Source organism: Spermophilus citellus, assembly GCF_964194105.1.
Source record: "Spermophilus citellus genome assembly, chromosome: 18".
NCBI classification, from domain to species: domain Eukaryota; kingdom Metazoa; phylum Chordata; class Mammalia; order Rodentia; family Sciuridae; genus Spermophilus; species Spermophilus citellus.
In genome coordinates this window covers 5,470,951-5,487,803 of record NC_138200.1, presented here as the reverse complement: position 1 = coordinate 5,487,803, position 16,853 = coordinate 5,470,951, and the positions used below count along the sequence as shown (strand labels likewise).

General features: G+C 50.7%; 1 protein-coding gene across 6 annotated transcripts; it reads right to left on the bottom strand.

The window, feature by feature from the left end:
• Nucleotides 1-11,575: 11,575 nt before the first annotated feature.
• LOC308638383 (sialic acid-binding Ig-like lectin 14) lies at nt 11,576-16,380 on the bottom strand. 6 transcript variants are annotated; one of them, XM_081275794.1, is made up of 8 exons: nt 16,233-16,380; nt 15,793-16,164; nt 15,298-15,576; nt 14,970-15,017; nt 13,605-13,642; nt 13,157-13,292; nt 12,958-13,024; nt 11,578-12,764 (listed from the first exon to the last, which is right to left on the bottom strand). In XM_081275794.1, the coding sequence occupies exons 1-8, from the start codon at nt 16,267-16,269 to the stop codon at nt 12,635-12,637; spliced, it is 1,107 nt and encodes a 368-aa protein (XP_081131920.1). In that variant the 5' UTR covers nt 16,270-16,380; the 3' UTR covers nt 11,578-12,634. The 6 variants fall into 6 exon arrangements, with proteins under 6 accessions (XP_081131921.1, XP_081131920.1, XP_081131922.1 ...); XM_081275797.1 differs by having other exon boundaries at nt 12,634-12,764; nt 13,605-13,694; XM_081275798.1 differs by having other exon boundaries at nt 12,634-12,764; nt 13,605-13,691.
• Nucleotides 16,381-16,853: the final 473 nt, after the last annotated feature.

Genomic DNA, 16,853 nt, shown 5'->3' with positions numbered 1-16,853 from the left:
GAACAAGAGCAATTTCCCCCGACAAGTTAAAAGGTGTCTTCAGCAAACATCACGCCAAATGGAACAGCAGCATCAGGTCCTAAGGCATGAAAATAAGTAAAAGATACAAGAATTGAGAATAGAAAAAAATTAAAACTACACTGAGATTTCATACACACCAGTCAGAGTGGTAGTCATCAGGAATTCTAACAATAATAAATTCTGGAGAGGATGTGGATGAAAGGAAGACTTTTGCTGTCTTAGTGGGAGTGTAAATTAGTACACGCACTCTGGAAATCAGTATGGAGTTTCCTCCAAAGACTAGGCATGGACCCACCATATGACCCAGCTAGGCCACTCCTTGGTTTTTATCCTGAGGAATTTGTCATCTTAACTACAGCAATATGTGCACTCCCATGTTTATAGCAGCACAAGTCACAATAGCCACACTATGGAACCAGCCAGGTGGCCTAGGTGTCCATTAATGGGTGAATGGTAAGAAAATATGGCTATATACACACAGTGGAGTGCTACTCAGCCATAAAGAAGAGTAAAATTGTGTCATTTGCAGGAAAATGGATGGAACTAGAGACCATGTTAATGTTAAGCAAAGTAAGCCAAACCCAGGAGGTTCAGGTCACGTGTTTTATCTTATATGTGAAAGCTAGAGAGGAAAAAGGAAAAGAAAGTTGGGGTGTATCTCATGAAAACCATAGAGAGATGAGCAGAGGAAAGGGACCAAGGGGCGGGGGAGGTTAGGAGGGACGGGGGAAGTGCTGGGGGTGATGTTGGCCTCATTTTATTGTTGTTTTGTGTGCATGAGTGGATATGTAACAACGAATCCCATCACTATGTACCACCATAGGGCACCCGTAAAAATGCAGAAAGACCAGAAGACGGCTTTCTTCATGAAGGATGTGATGCACAGACAGAAAAACCCCAAGTGCAACCAGATGAACTTGGGGCTCAAGAGGGGAGTCAGCAAAGCTGCCAGAGATTAGTCCAACTACAGAAATTAAGTGTATTTCCGTATCACAGGAATAACAGAAATGGGATCTTGCAAACGCTGCTGTTGGCAGTAGTGTCTGTGGGAGGAAACCACAAACAGGGACCAGGTCTGAAGGATCCCAGGCCATTGAAACCAGCTCTGGCTGTCACTGACTTGAGCCCCCCTTGATGTGGGGTTGCAAAGCAAAGTGTGAGCTATTTGCTGTGAAGAAGGTCAGAGCTGGCCAACACTCATTAAGGGACCTTTGATAGATCCACAAAGTCAGCTGGACAACTGTGGCCTCAGGGACGTTTGCTATCTTCTGTATCTGTCCCCCAGATGCCACCCCCTTGCATTCCCTCCGTGGAGCCCCCAAAGCACTTTGCTTTGGAGCTGCCCAGCTCAGGAACTGCTGTTGGCTCTCAGAAAAAGAGAAAGAAATCTTTAAGATTATATTGTGGGGCTGGGCTGTAGCTCAGTGGCAAAGCTCTTGCCTAGCGTGCGTGAGGCCCTTGGTTTGATCCTCAGCAGCACATACAATAAACAACAACAAAAATGAAGGCACTCCATTGAAACTCAACTACAAACACAATTTTTTTAAAAGATTATATTGTGCCTCTTAGCAGGTAAATGGATGGAATTAGAGAATATCATGCTAAGGGAAATAAGTCAATCCCCCAAACCCAAAAGGCGAATGTTCTCTCTGATGAGTGGATGGTGATCCATAGTGGGGAGAGGGTTAGGGAAGAATGAAGGAACTTGGGTTTGTGCAGAGGGGAGTGAGGGGAGGGGTGGGGCTGTGGGGGTGGAAAGGACAGTAGAATGAGACAGACATTATTACCCCTATACATTATGATCACACTACTGGGGTGGCTCTGCACCATGGACAGCCAGAGGAATGAGAAGGTGTGCTCCATTTGTGTGCAATGGGTCAAAATGCATTCTACTGTAAAATAATTAAATAAAATGCAAAAAATGATTGTTTGGGGCCTCAATTTACTTAACATATCAAAAATTATGATAAAACTAGAACATATCTAAGCACTTAGAGGCTTACCTAACAAAACCATGGTGTCACCACCTCTATAGAGGAAATAGAGCACCTGTATTAAGGACATTCAAGGTGCAAAGAAAATGAAAATATGTCACGTTAATGGGTTTGGAAACAACATTGCAGAAACATCACCTCACCCAGATCAATCACGAGAATCACAACATTATGTCATGACATCCTTCGGGGACTGGGGGGAACTCATGACTGTATTGTAAACTTTATGTTGAAGTAGAAATGTCCCAGTATGCCAAGGAATTATGAAGAACAGTGAGTAGCTGCACAAGATATCACGATATCTTACATTATAAAAGCTGTGACGGTGTTGTATTGACATGGGAATTGACCAATAGGACAACAGAACAGAGAACTTGGATAGATACCTTAGCCACAGGAACCATCACACACGTCAGCAGAGATGATAGAGGAGGACAGAAAATAGACTAGAGATCTGGATGCAGAGAAGGGGAACTGGGAAGACCAGAGACAACCAGCTCAAAGCCAGTGTTAAGTATGAAAGTGATAATTTAGGATTCAGGACAGATGTGTCACAGTGTATCCAAAATGCATGGCTAGGTGAAGTAGGATGAGGTCATTCTGTTTCCCCAGCAGCATGTACGTCCTAACTGTCGTAGTCCGTTTTCTGGTGCTAACAGCACAGTGCCAGGGACTGGGCGAGCTATGAAGAAGAGAGATGGCTGGGCTCATGGCTCTGCTTCATGGGGAAGGGGCCGCATCTGTGTGGTGGCCTTCTTGTTGCTAGAGTCTTGAAGTGATAGTGGCATCTGGCGAGAGACAGGACCCAAGCTGGCTGTTACAGCAGACCCATCTCCAGATAACCTGTCCATCCACCAGCTCGGGAATCCACAGGGAGGGCAGAGCCCGCAGCACCCCTTCAAGGGCCCGCCCCACCTCTTCCTATCCCACAGTGGGGTTCCACTTCCACAGGAGTTCCAGGGGGGACAGCCATAGCACACCAGCAACGACTCCCACTAGTTACAAGTTCTGATTGACACATGCAACCCAAACTGCTAGAAACAGAGGGAAGGAAACAGCTGTGCAGGGGAACAGCCACAGACAGCAGGGCGGAGGTAGCTTCCCACCTCCCCTGCTTGTACCGTGTCCCCAACATGAGACCGAGCACTGTGGGGGTCGAAATGCACGGATCTTCATAAATTAATTATAAGATCTGACAAACTCAAGAAGTTGGGATACGGTTTTAACAAGAGAAAGCACTGAGGTTGTGGATCTGCACTTAGGATAAGAACAGTTTCATGTTAACATAAGAGGATCGTTCCACAGAGAAAGAAGAAAAGGATGAGGGAAAAAGGGAACAGATCAGAGAGCCTGGGCAGCCTGGGAGAGAGGAATCGATGCGTCAAGATGAAGATCAGATCAACGATACTCACAAGTCTTTTTTGTTTTCAAAGATGAACTTAACAATGCACTGAGGCGAGTTTAGAATTTCTTTCCCTCTGTTGGTTCTTTTCTTTCATAGTTGGGATTTGTGCTTGTTTGTTTTTTGTTCACTTGTTTGTTTGTTTGTAGTATTGGCCGGCCTCTCTGGTTGTTGTTCTGGGGTTTGTTTTCTTTCTTTCTTTTTTATTTTTATTTTTTGTATTGGAGATTGAACCCAAGGACACGCGACCCCTGAGTCTCATCCACAGCCCTTTATATTCTTTATTGAGACAAGACCTTACTAAGTTGCTGAGGCTGGCCTCAAACTTATCCTCCCGCCTCAGCCTGGTGGGTTGCTGGGATTACAGGCATGTGCCACCATGCCTGGGAAAATAATTTGTTTTGTTTTGTTTTCCTTCTTTCTTTTTAAAATTACAGCTATGTGGTGTTCTGCGTCTGCCTTTACACTCTGTGACTACTATGGTTTTGCAGCAGCCTGAGATGCTAATTTATTCTAAATTTGGTCTTTTTGATCTCAAATTAACTTGGTGAATTTTCAGCAAAGTCCTTGGCTTATCTCAAAAGATTATTTTTTTTTCTCTTAATGAAGAGGCATGTTAACCTCATTAGTTTGTTTGATGTGAATGAGAGGCGCTGGCATATCCTGGTGCTAGCCCCTCCCAAGTCCTCTGCTACTGATGGTGGGTCTCGGCACTAAGCTCTGCTCCACGAGGTACATTTCTACATGAGTGTTACTTATATGTGATGTCATTCTACCTGCAGATGCTTCCAACAATTGTTTGAAATTCCTAGAAATCTGAAATCTCCTGTTACAATGTCATCAGCCATCAATCTAACTGTTACCTCAAATTGCTGTATGCCCTTTCCTTCCTGCAAGTTTCTGAAAGCAGCTACAATCTACAAGACACCTATGTGATACAATTCAATGTTTGGATATTCAACACATAATGACTATTTGCAAAATATTGATAAAAATGCTCTGATAAATACAGATTTCTGACTGGGTACAAATTTCCAGAACTCCCATGGGAAACTGGGATTCTGAAATAGCCAACCCAAGATCAGGGGAAGCAAAAATTGGTAACATAGGACTTGATGATGAGGAAAACTATAACTTTTAGGACATTTTGTTTGAAATGTGGTTGATTGGTTTTTGCCTCATTTTTCAGTCTTAAGGAGACCTTTCCTCTCTTCTAAGCTGTCTATAATTTTGACAATTTGAGAAAATGTGCTTTTATAAACAAAAATGGTATATTTATTTTATTCTCCTTTCCAGAATTTGGAAACTCGTATGAAATATTCTTATTTTTATGGCAACGTATTTGCATAGGTTCAAAAAAATACATTCTGTTCATGACAGGACATAAATAGTCAAGTCCCTGAGTGGCTTCCTGACCTACGAGGTATTTGTTTATTCATTCATACATACATTACATACATGCATGCTGGGGACAGAATCCAGGGGTGCTCTACAACTAAGCTATATCCTTGCCTTCTTTATTTTTTATTTTGAGACAGTGTCTGCTAAGTTGCAGAGGCTGGTGTTGAACTGCACTGGGGGTCAGAGAGATGTGGCAGGACACCAGAGGCTCTGAGGTCTACCACGCGGCCTGCGCAGTGGTTTCATTAATGAGGTTCTGGCATTCAGTTAGTTAGAAGAGATCAAAATAAAACACACAGACAGTACCTTATTTTAATGCTAGGTCCGAGACGGCTCGGTCTCCCTGTTTCCCTGCCTCCAGCCGCTCAGCAGGGCAGCGAGGATTACTCTGGGCTAGCAGGAGAGAGAGAGAGCGAACACGCCGGGGATCAGCCTTTTATTTGGGGGGACAAGAGATTCAGGGGAGAATTCCATCCAATGAAGGTTGAGGGGGGGCTGTACTCCAAGGTCAGGGTCAGTGATTGGGTCTCCAGGGTCAGTGGTTACGCACACCCCCACACGGATGGGCTCTCTCATCAGGAAAGGGTCGGGATAACTCCGACACAGCCAGAGTGCCTCAGGCCCTTAACGGGAGTCACCCAATCACGTGTCAGAATGGCTCCCCACACTGAGGTCCAGAATGGCCCGGCCCAGGAGGTCAACAGGGATCCTATGACCCCCACATTGTACCTGCCCTTGGCCCAGAACCTCAGAGATCTTGCCTGCCTTGAGCTGGACATCCTAATTCAGGTCCACAGGCCATGCTACAGAGGATGGTTCTCGCCATGGCCACTCCAGCTTACAAAGGAGGCCCCTGATGGGAACCTTCAGACTAGGTGACCGCTGAGACTTGGATAAAGTAGCAGTGGGTCTCAGGTTCTCCACAGGAAGGAGAAGCATCTTTCTGGGACTAGACACAAGGTGGTTCCTCTCCATTTAGCTCCAGGTTCATGATGAGCAGGGATCCCATCTTAACTCCATCCATGACCTGACCCCAGTCTCCTCCTCTGTTATCCGTCTTGGAGAGTTGATGCTCCCGTCACTATCAGAGTGATTCCTTAGGTTGACAGGTGTATAGCATACCACACCCTCTTCATGTAGAGCTCCACACTGATTCCCATTGGGGTTCCCTGGTGCTCAGAGAGCAGCTATTGTCCTGGAGGAAACTCAAGAAGTGACATTGACCTTGACGTTTGTATTTTATAGTTTCACCCTGTTTGTATGGGGTCCTTGGAACACGGTAACCATGTGTCCGGGATCTCAGGATTCCAGGATCCAAGGAGTAGAAGGTATAGAGAATCAGGTTGCTTGTCCTTGGGGACGAGAGACAGAGATACCTGCAGAGTCAGCCTCAAACTGCTCCCTCCAGCTTCTCCAGCCTCAGTCCCGCCCAAAACTAGAAGCACACTTCAGGCAGGAGTGTCTAGGTCTTTCAAAGAGTCTTATGCACATAGGCCCATACCTTGTCCTGTGCACTAGGAGTGAGAAAAAAATGGAGTGGGTGAAGGGAGAGGAAGTTGCAACCAGACACCACAAGGCACGGTTAAAGAGGCAGAGAAGGAAATTACCCCATATCCTCTATCAGGAGAGCTGGGCCCCGAGTAGGGAGGAGGCCAGACTCGCCTGCTTCAGGGCACAGTGCCCATCAAATGTAAAGGAACCCAAATCACTGAACTGGGGCCAAAGCAGCAGCCATTTTCACATGCAAGAATGGTGATGGAGCTGATCTCTGAGAGAGTCCATACATAGGTATATGATATTTTTATTGATGTGAGATTCGTATGAGATGGAACTATCAATGGTAATTTTGGATGTGAAGGATTTGGGAGGATGAGCTGAAGAGGAAACTGATAGGATGCTGGATAAGGCAGTGTTGCCAACTGCAGGGCTCCCCCCTGTGGAGGACAGAGGCAGTGCAGTCCAAAGTCCTAGATTCCTGGCAACCAGGTGAGCAGGTGGTTGAGGGAACAGGCTGAGCTGAGGGACAGCCTCCGTGTTATGACGTCCCACCTTCAAGCTGGCTTTCATCAGGTAGGATACCTAGGTTCCATTTTTGTTTTGTTTGATTTACAGTATCTATAAAAATATTTTACTTGGGGAAATACACATAACCTAAGATTTACCCTTTTCACAATTTTTGTGTGTGTATTATTCAGTGGCATTCAATACATTCACTTCCTGGGCAACTAGAATTTTCTCATCTTCAAACTGCGACTTTGCACCTGTGACCAACCAACACCCAGTTCCCTTCCCCTGGGCCTCTGGCAGCCACTCTTCTTCCTGCTGTCTCTGTGGGTCTGGCTGCACAGCCCTTACGAGTAGCAGGAGCCACTGGTGCTTTCCCAAGGTGTCTTCAGAATCATCTATGTTGGAACCTGCATGGGGGCTTTTAGGGCTTGGTACTAGGTCCTGTTGTGTGTGCACCTTCAGCTTATTCTTTGAAGCACTAGTGGCCACTGGGGTAGCTTCCATGCTTTGTCCATCATAGAGAATGGTGCAATGAACATTGGTGCACAAATACCCGTTAGAGCCTCTGCTTTCAACGTGGAGGGGGGTATCTACTAGAAGTAGAGTTGCTGAATCATGTCATTCTGTATTTATTTGGGGCGGGGCAGGGAGCTGCTCTATCATTTTCCACAGTGGCTGGACCACTTCACATTCCCAAACAAGTGTTCCAATTTCTCCACAACCTCACCAACAACTGTTATTTTCTGGTTTGGTTTTCTAATAGCCATTTCAATGGACGTGAAGTGTCACGTCACTGTCGTTTTGTTTCTTGTCTTTTGCTTTTGCTTCTGGTCCTGGGGATTGAACCCAGGGGTGCTTTACCACTGAACCACAACCCCAGTCATTTTTATTTTTTAACTTTGAGACAGGTCTTGCTAAGTTGCTGAGGCTCTCCTCAAACTTGCAATCCTGCCTCAGCCTCCCCGAGTCTCTGGGATTACAGGCTCATTGTAGTTTGGATTACATTTTCATAGTGATTGCTGTTCATTGAAAAATCACACATGCCATAGTTTTAAACTTATAAACTATCAATTAGTTTCCAATATGTAAATATTGTGAAGTCTGTTGGAATGGTATGGGAAGACGAGCTATTCCCCTAGGGCATGGATCTGCTGGAGCTGAGCTCAGCTTCTCTCTTGCTTGGACTCTCCTTTCACCACTGAGGTCCAGTCTACCTCCTCCAACAAAAATAGTACAAACAATAATCAAAGAGAAGAACAACTGTCTTAATCCAACTGGGCTCCTCTAACAAAATACTCGAGACTGGGTAATTTATAAACACCAGAAATTCATTATTCACATTTCTGTGTCCAGGAAGTGTGGCTCAAGATCCTGGCACCAGGGGGTTCCGTGTCTGCTGTGTAGCTGTCATCTTCTCACTGTATCCTCACAGGAAGAAGGGGTGGCACACACCCTCCTGGCTCTCACAAGGCCATTAACCCCATTAGTGAGGGCAGATCCATCAGGACTCAGGCCCACCTTTTAGTGACCTCATCTGGGAGGTTCAGATTTCAACCTATATGGGGCTCAGTGGTAGAGGCCTTGCCCAGCACCTGCGAGGCCCTGGGTTTGAGTTGCAGTGCTGATTATAAATAAATTAATTAATTTAACAAATGTCCCTCGACAACTTTGAAAATATTTTAAAAAATGTTTTAACCTATAAATTTTAGAGGACACATATGGCTGTAATCTCAGCTGCTCAGGAGGCTGAGGCAGGAGAATCACAAGTTCAAAGGCAGCCTCAGCAACTTAGCAAAGGCCCTAAGCAACTTAGTTAGACCCTGTGTCTAAATGAAATATAGAAAGGCTTGGGGATGCGGCTCAGTGGTTAAAGGTCCCTGGGTTCCAGTCCCAGTCCAAAAAACCAAAACAAAACAAAGTGTTGGTGTTGGGGCGGAGGGACCAACCAAAGAATGAGCAGGAAACTGCAGGATGCGGGCCAGAGCTGTGGTGCAAAGCAGGGTGGTTGAACTCCACAGAAACCCTGCCTTCTCCTCACCTGAGGCTGGGGCAGAGCCCAGGGTAACTGAGGACGCCAGGCTAAGGTGAAGCCACAGGAGAAAGTCCAGCCTCCGGGGACAACTCCGGGTCCACACCGGGCCCTGCAGCAGCGCTCACCCCCAGCAGCCAGGAGGATCCTAGCTGGGAGCGGGGCCAAGGGACAGCTGCAGTTTATCCCGAACTGAATTACTGCTAAAGGACACTCGGGGAGGAGCAGGGCTGACTCTGGAGCGCGGCAACGCGACGTAATGACCTTTAAAGTCCAGTCCGAAATCACTGAACAGATTTACATCAAAACAGGAGGACGGGACGCGTTCTGAAGAACCAGGAAGGAGCAGGACTGTGCACCTGGGCCGCCCAGCTGTGCCCATGGCGATGGACACGCCCACGCGGCGGACACGCCCACTGTGGTGGACACGCCCCCGTGAGGGACACGCCCACCGTCAAAGTCACCTGGAAGGTGAGGGACACGCCCAGGAGGACTTGGGGCAGCTGCTCTGACCCTGCCCGCCCCGCCCCCAGCCCCACCTGGCCACTGTCCGGCCCTCCCCTCCTCTGAGTTTGATTCCTTTAGATCCTCTCTCCACAGGCTGCGCAGGATCCTTCCTTTGTCTGCCTTGTCGCACAGCACCTCCAGGGCCGCCCAGGTTACCCCAGGCCACCAGGGTGGCCTTCCTCCTCTTCCTCCTCCGTCCTCCCTCCCTTCCTCCCTCCCTTCCTTCCTCCTTCCTTCCTCCTTCCTTCCTCCCTCCTTCCTCCCTCACTCCCTTTCTCTTTCCTCCCTCCCTCCCTGTCTCTCTCCCTCCCTCCCTCCTTCCTTCCTTCCTCCTCCCTCCCTTCCTTCCTTCTCTTCCTCCTTCCTCCTTCCTTCCTTCCTTCTCTTCCTCCTTCCTTCCTTCCTTTCTCCTTCCTTCCTTCTTTCCTCCTTCCTTCCTTCCTTTCTCCTTCCTTCCTTCTTTCCTCCTTCCTTCCTTCTTTCCTCCTTCCTTCCTTCTTTCTTCCTTCCTTCCTTCTTACCTCCTCCCTTCCTCCTTCCTCCTTCCTTCCTCCTTCCTTCCTCCCTCCTTTCTCCCTCCCTCCCTTCCTCTATCCTCCCTCCCTCCCTGTCTCTCTCCCTCCCTCCCTTCTTCCTTCCTTCCTCCTCCCTCCCTCCTTCCTCCCTCCCTCCTTCCTTCCTACATCCTCCCTCCCTCCCTCCTTCCTTCTCTTCCTCCTTCCTTCCTCCTTCCTTCTCTTCCTCCTTCCTTCATTCCTTCTCTTCCTCCTTCCTCCTTCCTTCTCTTCCTCCTTCCTTCCTCCTTCCTTCTCTTCCTCCTTCCTTCCTTCTTTCCTCCTTCCTTCCTTCTTTCCTCCTTCCTTCCTTCTTTCCTCCTTTCTTCTCTTCCTTCTTCCTTCCTCCTTCCTTCCTTCTCTTCCTCCTTCCTTCCTTCTCTTCCTCCTTCCTTCCTTTCTTCTCTCCCTTCCTTCCTTTCTTCTCTTCCTCCTTCCTCCCTCCTTCCTTCTTTCTCTTCCTCCTTTCTTCCTTCCTCCTTTCTTCTTCCTTCCTCCCTTCTCTTCCTCCTTCCTTTCTTCCTTCCTCCTTCCTCCTTCCTTCCTCCCTCCTTCCTTCCTTCCCTTCCTCCTTTCTCCTTCCTCCTTCCCTCTTCCTTCCTCCCTTCTCTTCCTCCTTCCTTCCTTCCTCCTTCCTTCCTTCCTTCCTTCCTTCCTTCTCTTCCTCCTTCCTTCCTCCTTCCTCCTTCTTACCTCCTTCCTTCTCTTCCTCCCTTCCTCCCTCCTTCTCTTCCTTCCTCCTTCCTTCCTCCCTCCCTCCCTCCTTCCTTCCTCCCTCCCTCCATCCTTCCTTCCTTCTCTTCCTCCTTCCTTCATTCCTTCTCTTCCTCCTTCCTCCTTCCTTCTCTTCCTCCTTCCTTCCTCCTTCCTTCTCTTCCTCCTTCCTTCCTTCTTTCCTCCTTCCTTCCTTCTTTCCTCCTTCCTTCCTTCTTTCCTCCTTCCTTCCTTCTTTCCTCCTTCCTTCCTTCTTTCCTCCTTTCTTCTTCCTTTCTTCCTTCCTCCTTCCTTCCTTCTCTTCCTCCTTCCTTCCTTCTCTTCCTCCTTCCTTCCTTTCTTCTCTCCCTTCCTTCCTTTCTTCTCTTCCTCCTTCCTCCCTCCTTCCTTCTTTCTCTTCCTCCTTTCTTCCTTCCTCCTTTCTTCTTCCTTCCTCCCTTCTCTTCCTCCTTCCTTTCTTCCTTCCTCCTTCCTCCTTCCTTCCTCCCTCCTTCCTTCCTTCCCTTCCTCCTTTCTTCCTTCCTCCTTCCCTCTTCCTTCCTCCCTTCTCTTCCTCCTTCCTTCCTTCCTCCTTCCTTCCTTCCTTCCTTCCTTCCTTCCTTCCTTCTCTTCCTCCTTCCTTCCTCCTTCCTCCTTCTTACCTCCTTCCTTCTCTTCCTCCCTTCCTCCCTCCTTCTCTTCCTTCCTCCTTCCTTCCTTCCTCCCTCCCTCCCTACCTACCTACCTACCTATATTGGGGATTGAACCTTGTGGTGCTCTACCACTGAGCCAAATCCCAAGCCTTTTTGCTTATTTTATTTATTTATATTGCTTTAACGATTTTTTAAAAATATTTTTAGTTGTCGATGGGCCTTTATTTTATTTATTTCTATGCAGTGCTGAGAATCGAACCCAGTGCCTCACATATGCCAGGCAAGTGCACTGCCACTGAGCCCCAGCCCCAGCCCTGCTTATTTTATATTGAACACAGCGTCTTGCTGAACTGCCCAGGCTGGCCTCAGATTTGCCATCCTCCCGCCTCACCCTCCCCTGTAGCTGCCTCATCCCACTCCTGACCCTTCTTTTTATTTTATGACTGAATAATGTCAAAACCCTTTAGAAAGAGTAAAGTACCAGGGATACATTCACACATGGAATACGCTATTAAATACAAAAACAATATAAAACCCAAAAATGAACTATCCATATATATCATATCATGGATAAGACAGAGAAACCATATTGAGAGTCAACATGAGCCCGCTGGGTGGACACGCCTGTAATCCCAGTGAGTCGGGAGGCCCGAGACAGGAGGATCACAAGTTCAAGGCTAGACAGGGAAACTTAATAAGACCCTGTCTCAAAATAAAAGTATTAAAATTGCCTGGGGCTTTGGGGCTGGGCAGAGTTGCTCATTCAATCCTAGAACTGGTGGGAGGGAGGCCCCACACTATCCCACCAGGGGTAGGAAGCCCAGACTCTGGCAATACAGAAGTATGTGGTTGGAAGAGGTATTGGTGGCCCCTGTGGAGGTGGGTGCACTGGAGGGGCCCAGAGAGCCATGGAAGGGTGGGGGGCTGGACATCGGCAGGCTGCACTGGGTGGTGGAGTCAAGGGTGTGCCCACATGGGAACTTCTGCCTACCGCGCTCTTCAGATCTTCGTCTTACTCAACTGACCATATGCATCAAAAAAATGAACACACAGGGCGGGGTCAGCTCCGGCAAGCACTGCTTAGAATGTAGGGGCGCCTGGTTCCATTCCCAGCACAAATAAAGAGAGGAAGGAAGGAAGAAAATGCACATCAAGCCTTAGTTAAAATACGTCCAACAAAATGGAATGAAACGTTCAGACATAATTGTGTTCCAGAAACTGCTGCAGAGATTGTAAATAGGGAAATCAATTTTATGTTGCATTGTTTAATAAGTGTGTACTCATAGTTAAATGCTACAATATTTTACAATAATTATAATGAGGTAGAGTCTTCAACTGGAAAAGAAATGCTGGGTTCAGGACGCCACGTGTATTCATGGGTTCAGGATGCCACGTGTATTCCGGTCTCTGCTGACCAGGAAGTTTTGAGGCCAGAGTCTTAAGTGTTGAGATGGCAAGTTCTTGGTCTTGGGGCAGGAAGCCAAGTTCACTCCCTGTGCAGGGCTGGGGATGGAGGGGGAAGAGAAAGGCAGGAAAGAAGGGGTAGGATGGTACAATCAGGCAGTGGAGTGAGACCAGCAGGGATGGGTGGGGTAGGCAGATGGGCAGGCAGGAAGCAAAAAGGTGGTCAGTAGGTGAGCCCAGGGTCTTCAGAGAGAAGCTGGCAGGGAGGTCCATCTGGGCTGGGTGTCCATACCTCACTCTGTCTTGGGTAGAGGGCTCAGCCAGGCCTCTAGGCTCTGCTCCCCTGGGCACCTGCACACCTGCAGAGCCAACATGAGCCTCGGATCAGGGCCTGCCACTTTAATTCTAGCTCCAGGTGGCAGGACAGCTCAGCCCTCCTAGAACTCTGGGACCCCTCCCTGGGCTCCCTGGAGAGGGCTAGGCCAGCTCACCTGGTGTAGTAGATCCAGGTGAGGCCATAGGTGAGGAGGAAGCCAGCCCCCATGACAGCCCCCCTGACCAGGGTGAGGACCAGGGGCCAGGAGCCCTCCTGCTTCTCAGGGACACACAGGCAGGAAGAAGAGCTTCCTGGGAGAGGGGAGGGGTAATGTTCTGTCCCCAGCCTCAGCCCTCGCCCACCCAAACACCTGGCCAGGTTGCCACCCCAGCACCTGCCCTGCTACTCGCTCTGCACAGAGAGGCTCAGGGAAAGTTGCTGGGAACCCAGCGGGTTTTGAACCTGGCAGGTAAACTCCCCTTCGTCCTCAGCCCCCGGGAAGGGCAGCTCCAGGACCCCAGACGCTGTGACCTGGGAGGGACTCAGGGCTCTGGTCTTGCAGGACCAGCTCAGCAAGACAGGCGGGTTGCTGTCCGCCATGCAGACCAGGTGCAGGGACTCACCCTCCAGGACAGGCAGTGATGTGGGTCCACCTTCAGGGCTGGGGGGAGACACAGCAGGCAGGGAGCTGACGGGTCTGTTGTTCCCTCCTTCTTCCCATTGAGCAAGCAGAAAGACAAGACCATGTGGCAAGGACTGAGAAGGGATAGGTTATACAGGTGCCCTGGGGTCAGGCCAGGTGGGCAGAAGGACAGGTGGGCGGAGCCGGGATGGAGGAGGATGGCTCTCATAGTAACAGGGAGGGGTGACTCAGAGAGCCATGGGCCAGCAATTGACCCAGCTCTGAGGTCCAGGAAGATGTACACATCTGCAACCAAGCGATGAGAACCAGGTGCCCCCAAAGCAGCACTAAGGCTGGGACAGAGCAGGGTCAGGACTTTGGAGCCTTCCATGCCAGGCTGCAGGCCGCGGGCTTTGTCCTGAGGTTCTGCAGAGCTGAAGGGAGCTGGGAACAGGGAAAGGACAGGAGCAGCACTGGGACCAGAAGATCCTGCAGGGACCAGGCAGGGCCTGGACGGGAGAGGTTGGACAGGAGGTAGGGAGGCTGGGAAGAGGCTGAAGGTAGAAGCTAGGTTTGAGGACAAGACTTGGGCTGGGTCTGGCCAAGGGGAAGGAGAGGAGGAGAGTGACTTCAGAAGGAAAGGTCTTGAACTCACTGATGCAGGGTCACAACTGGGGTAAAGGCACTTCCTTGGTGCATGTGCAGATAACCCCTTGGATAAGGGAAGGGGTGCTGGGGAGGCACCGGCTGGAGTCCGCTAAGTGTGCAGCTGGTGGCCCAGGGAAGGAGCTGGCCAGAGAGCTGGGGGGGGGGCATCAGGGCAGGGTGGGAGGAGAGATGAGATCACCCAGAAAGAGAAAGAGAAACAGAGGTCCCGGAGGAGCAGTGGGGAGAGGGGCCACTGAAGGCCCTGGGGATGGAGGAGCCAATAAGAGGAAAGGTGCCGCCCATCAGAGGAGGTGGACAGGACTGCAGGAGCAGGGCGCAGCGCCAGCCTAGGGCAGAGAGCAGAGGCCGCAGTGGCGGGAAGGGGTCTGTTCAGGGGCAGTTTCAGTTCTGCAAGGGGAAGGCTCTGCAGACTCATTGCATGACCCTGTGAATAGACCGCTGCACTGCCCAGGCCAACCCCCAGAAGTGGCCAGGAGGGTAATTTGTACATGTTTATTTTATCATGATCAGGAATAAAATGGAAAAGAAGAGAAAAAGGACTCCCAAATGCATTGCTGGGCGTGTCCATGGGAGACCTTGCTGAGGGTGGGGGATGGCCCCCGCGAGGGCCCAGGACGGAGGTTCCCATCCCTGGGATTTGAGCCCTGGGCTTTCGGAGACCTCCCAGCCCAGCCGGGGAGGGGCAGCGCTTTCCTACCTGTGCCGCTTCCGAAGAGGATGCCGACGCTGAGGTTCTGAGGGGCATCTGGGAGGAAAGACAGGGTCCTGCTTCAGAGTGAGCAGCGGGAAGGGCGTGGGCCATGGAGGAGCCCAAGGGGGCCATGGACACCGGGATGGGGGGGTGCTGTCCCTCTGACCCCCCACCTGGACTCCAGGCGCTCAGTTCCACAAATGAGTTGTCTGACTTTATCCTTCTACATTCCTACACACTCACACACACACACACTCACACACACACACTCACACACACACACACACACCCTGCTCACAATACCCTGGGGACCCCGCTGGCCTCCTGCACTCACAGGACACATTGAGCTGGACGGTTCTCTCCGTGGTCACCTCAGATCCTTGCAGTTTCACCTGACAGGTGAGGTTGGTGTCGTGGTCCTGGGGCCGCGGGGTGAGGCTGAGCACTGAGGACTGGAGGGCCCCGGGGGCCATGGAGCTAGTGACCGCCCCTGTCCAGGAGAATTGGAGAGGCCTTCCCCCTTCACAGGACCCTGGCAGGCGGCAGCTCAGGCTTGTGGGGCGGCCGGACTCCAGAGGCTCCAGAGAGTGGATGACGGGCTTCTCTGTGAGGGCTGAGGAGGAGAGAGGGAGTGCCTGGGCCCCAGAGAGAGGGGACACCCAGGGGACGCTGAGAGTGACTGGAGCCTCAGAGTCCCAGCTGGTCCTGGGTCCAGTACCACCTCTGAGCACCCCGGCCCCAAGACCAGAGCAGGGACAGCTCTAATGTCCTGACCCTGTTCTATTCCAGGGGTCTTCACTATCTGGGTACCATCCTGGGCCCCGCCTACCTGTCACCTGCAGAGTCAGCTTCTTATCTCTGAAAGTATATCTTGTATTCCATCCTATATCTGCCATCAGGAAGTAGCTTCCTGTGTCCTCGTTCTTGGCGTCTCTGATGAGCAGAGAGCAGTTGTTGTCCCTGACGTCCCCAGGGAGATGGAACCGATTCCTGTGTTCTCTTCTGACGTCCATGTCTGGGTTGTTTGTGGCCACAGGACCATCATAGTATGACCGGATCCAGTAGATGTAGAGCTTGCTGGGGGGATCCCTCCATCTCCAGGGGTAGGAGAAGGAGCAGGGCACCAGGGCACACAGGCCAGCCTGCACTGTCACCGACTGCTGCAGCTGGAGCTTGTACCCTGCATCTTCCTGCAGGGACCCTGGGGGGACACAGAGGCTCAGCTCAGCCCCACCCCCGCCCTGGCCGCCCCTCCCTCAGCCCACTCACCTGCCCAGAGCAGGGCCAGCAGCAGCAGGGGCAGCATCCTGCATGTGCCAGGGCCAGAGCCAGTCCAGGGTCCTCTGAAGCTGGGGTGGGGCAGGACAGAGGAAGCCCTGGCAGGAAGCCAGTGGTGAGTGACAGCTGTGGTCACCCTCCAAAGGGGAACTAGTGCCTTGTGCTGCTGGTGCTGAGGTGGGGCTGGGAACCAGCTGCCTCCCCAAGACTACAGTTGCCTCAGGGATGAGCTGAGGTCCCCAGAGGGTGGAGTCTTGTCCAGACAGGAGGCTGGAAGTGCCTCCCTGCAAAATGGTGTAAATCGGCAGTAGATCGTCAAGGGGTGGATGCAGATGGGAAAGAGGAAGGACAGTTGGGAGTGGAGGATGTGCCCAGACTCAAGATCCAGAACCCTGAGTGGGGACCCCCTTTCCTGAGGCTCATTGAGTCTCCTCGGGGGAACAAAGAGCAAATTCACTTTTTCACATCAGGAGCTGTGATGAGGGGAGGCTGGGCTGTGTCCAGGTGGTGGGTGTCCCCCCTCAGGAAGGGTGGCACGTTCTTAGCCACACACACACCACGTGGATGTGAACTGGCCCATAACAGTCAGGAAAGATGTGGACCCTCCTGGTC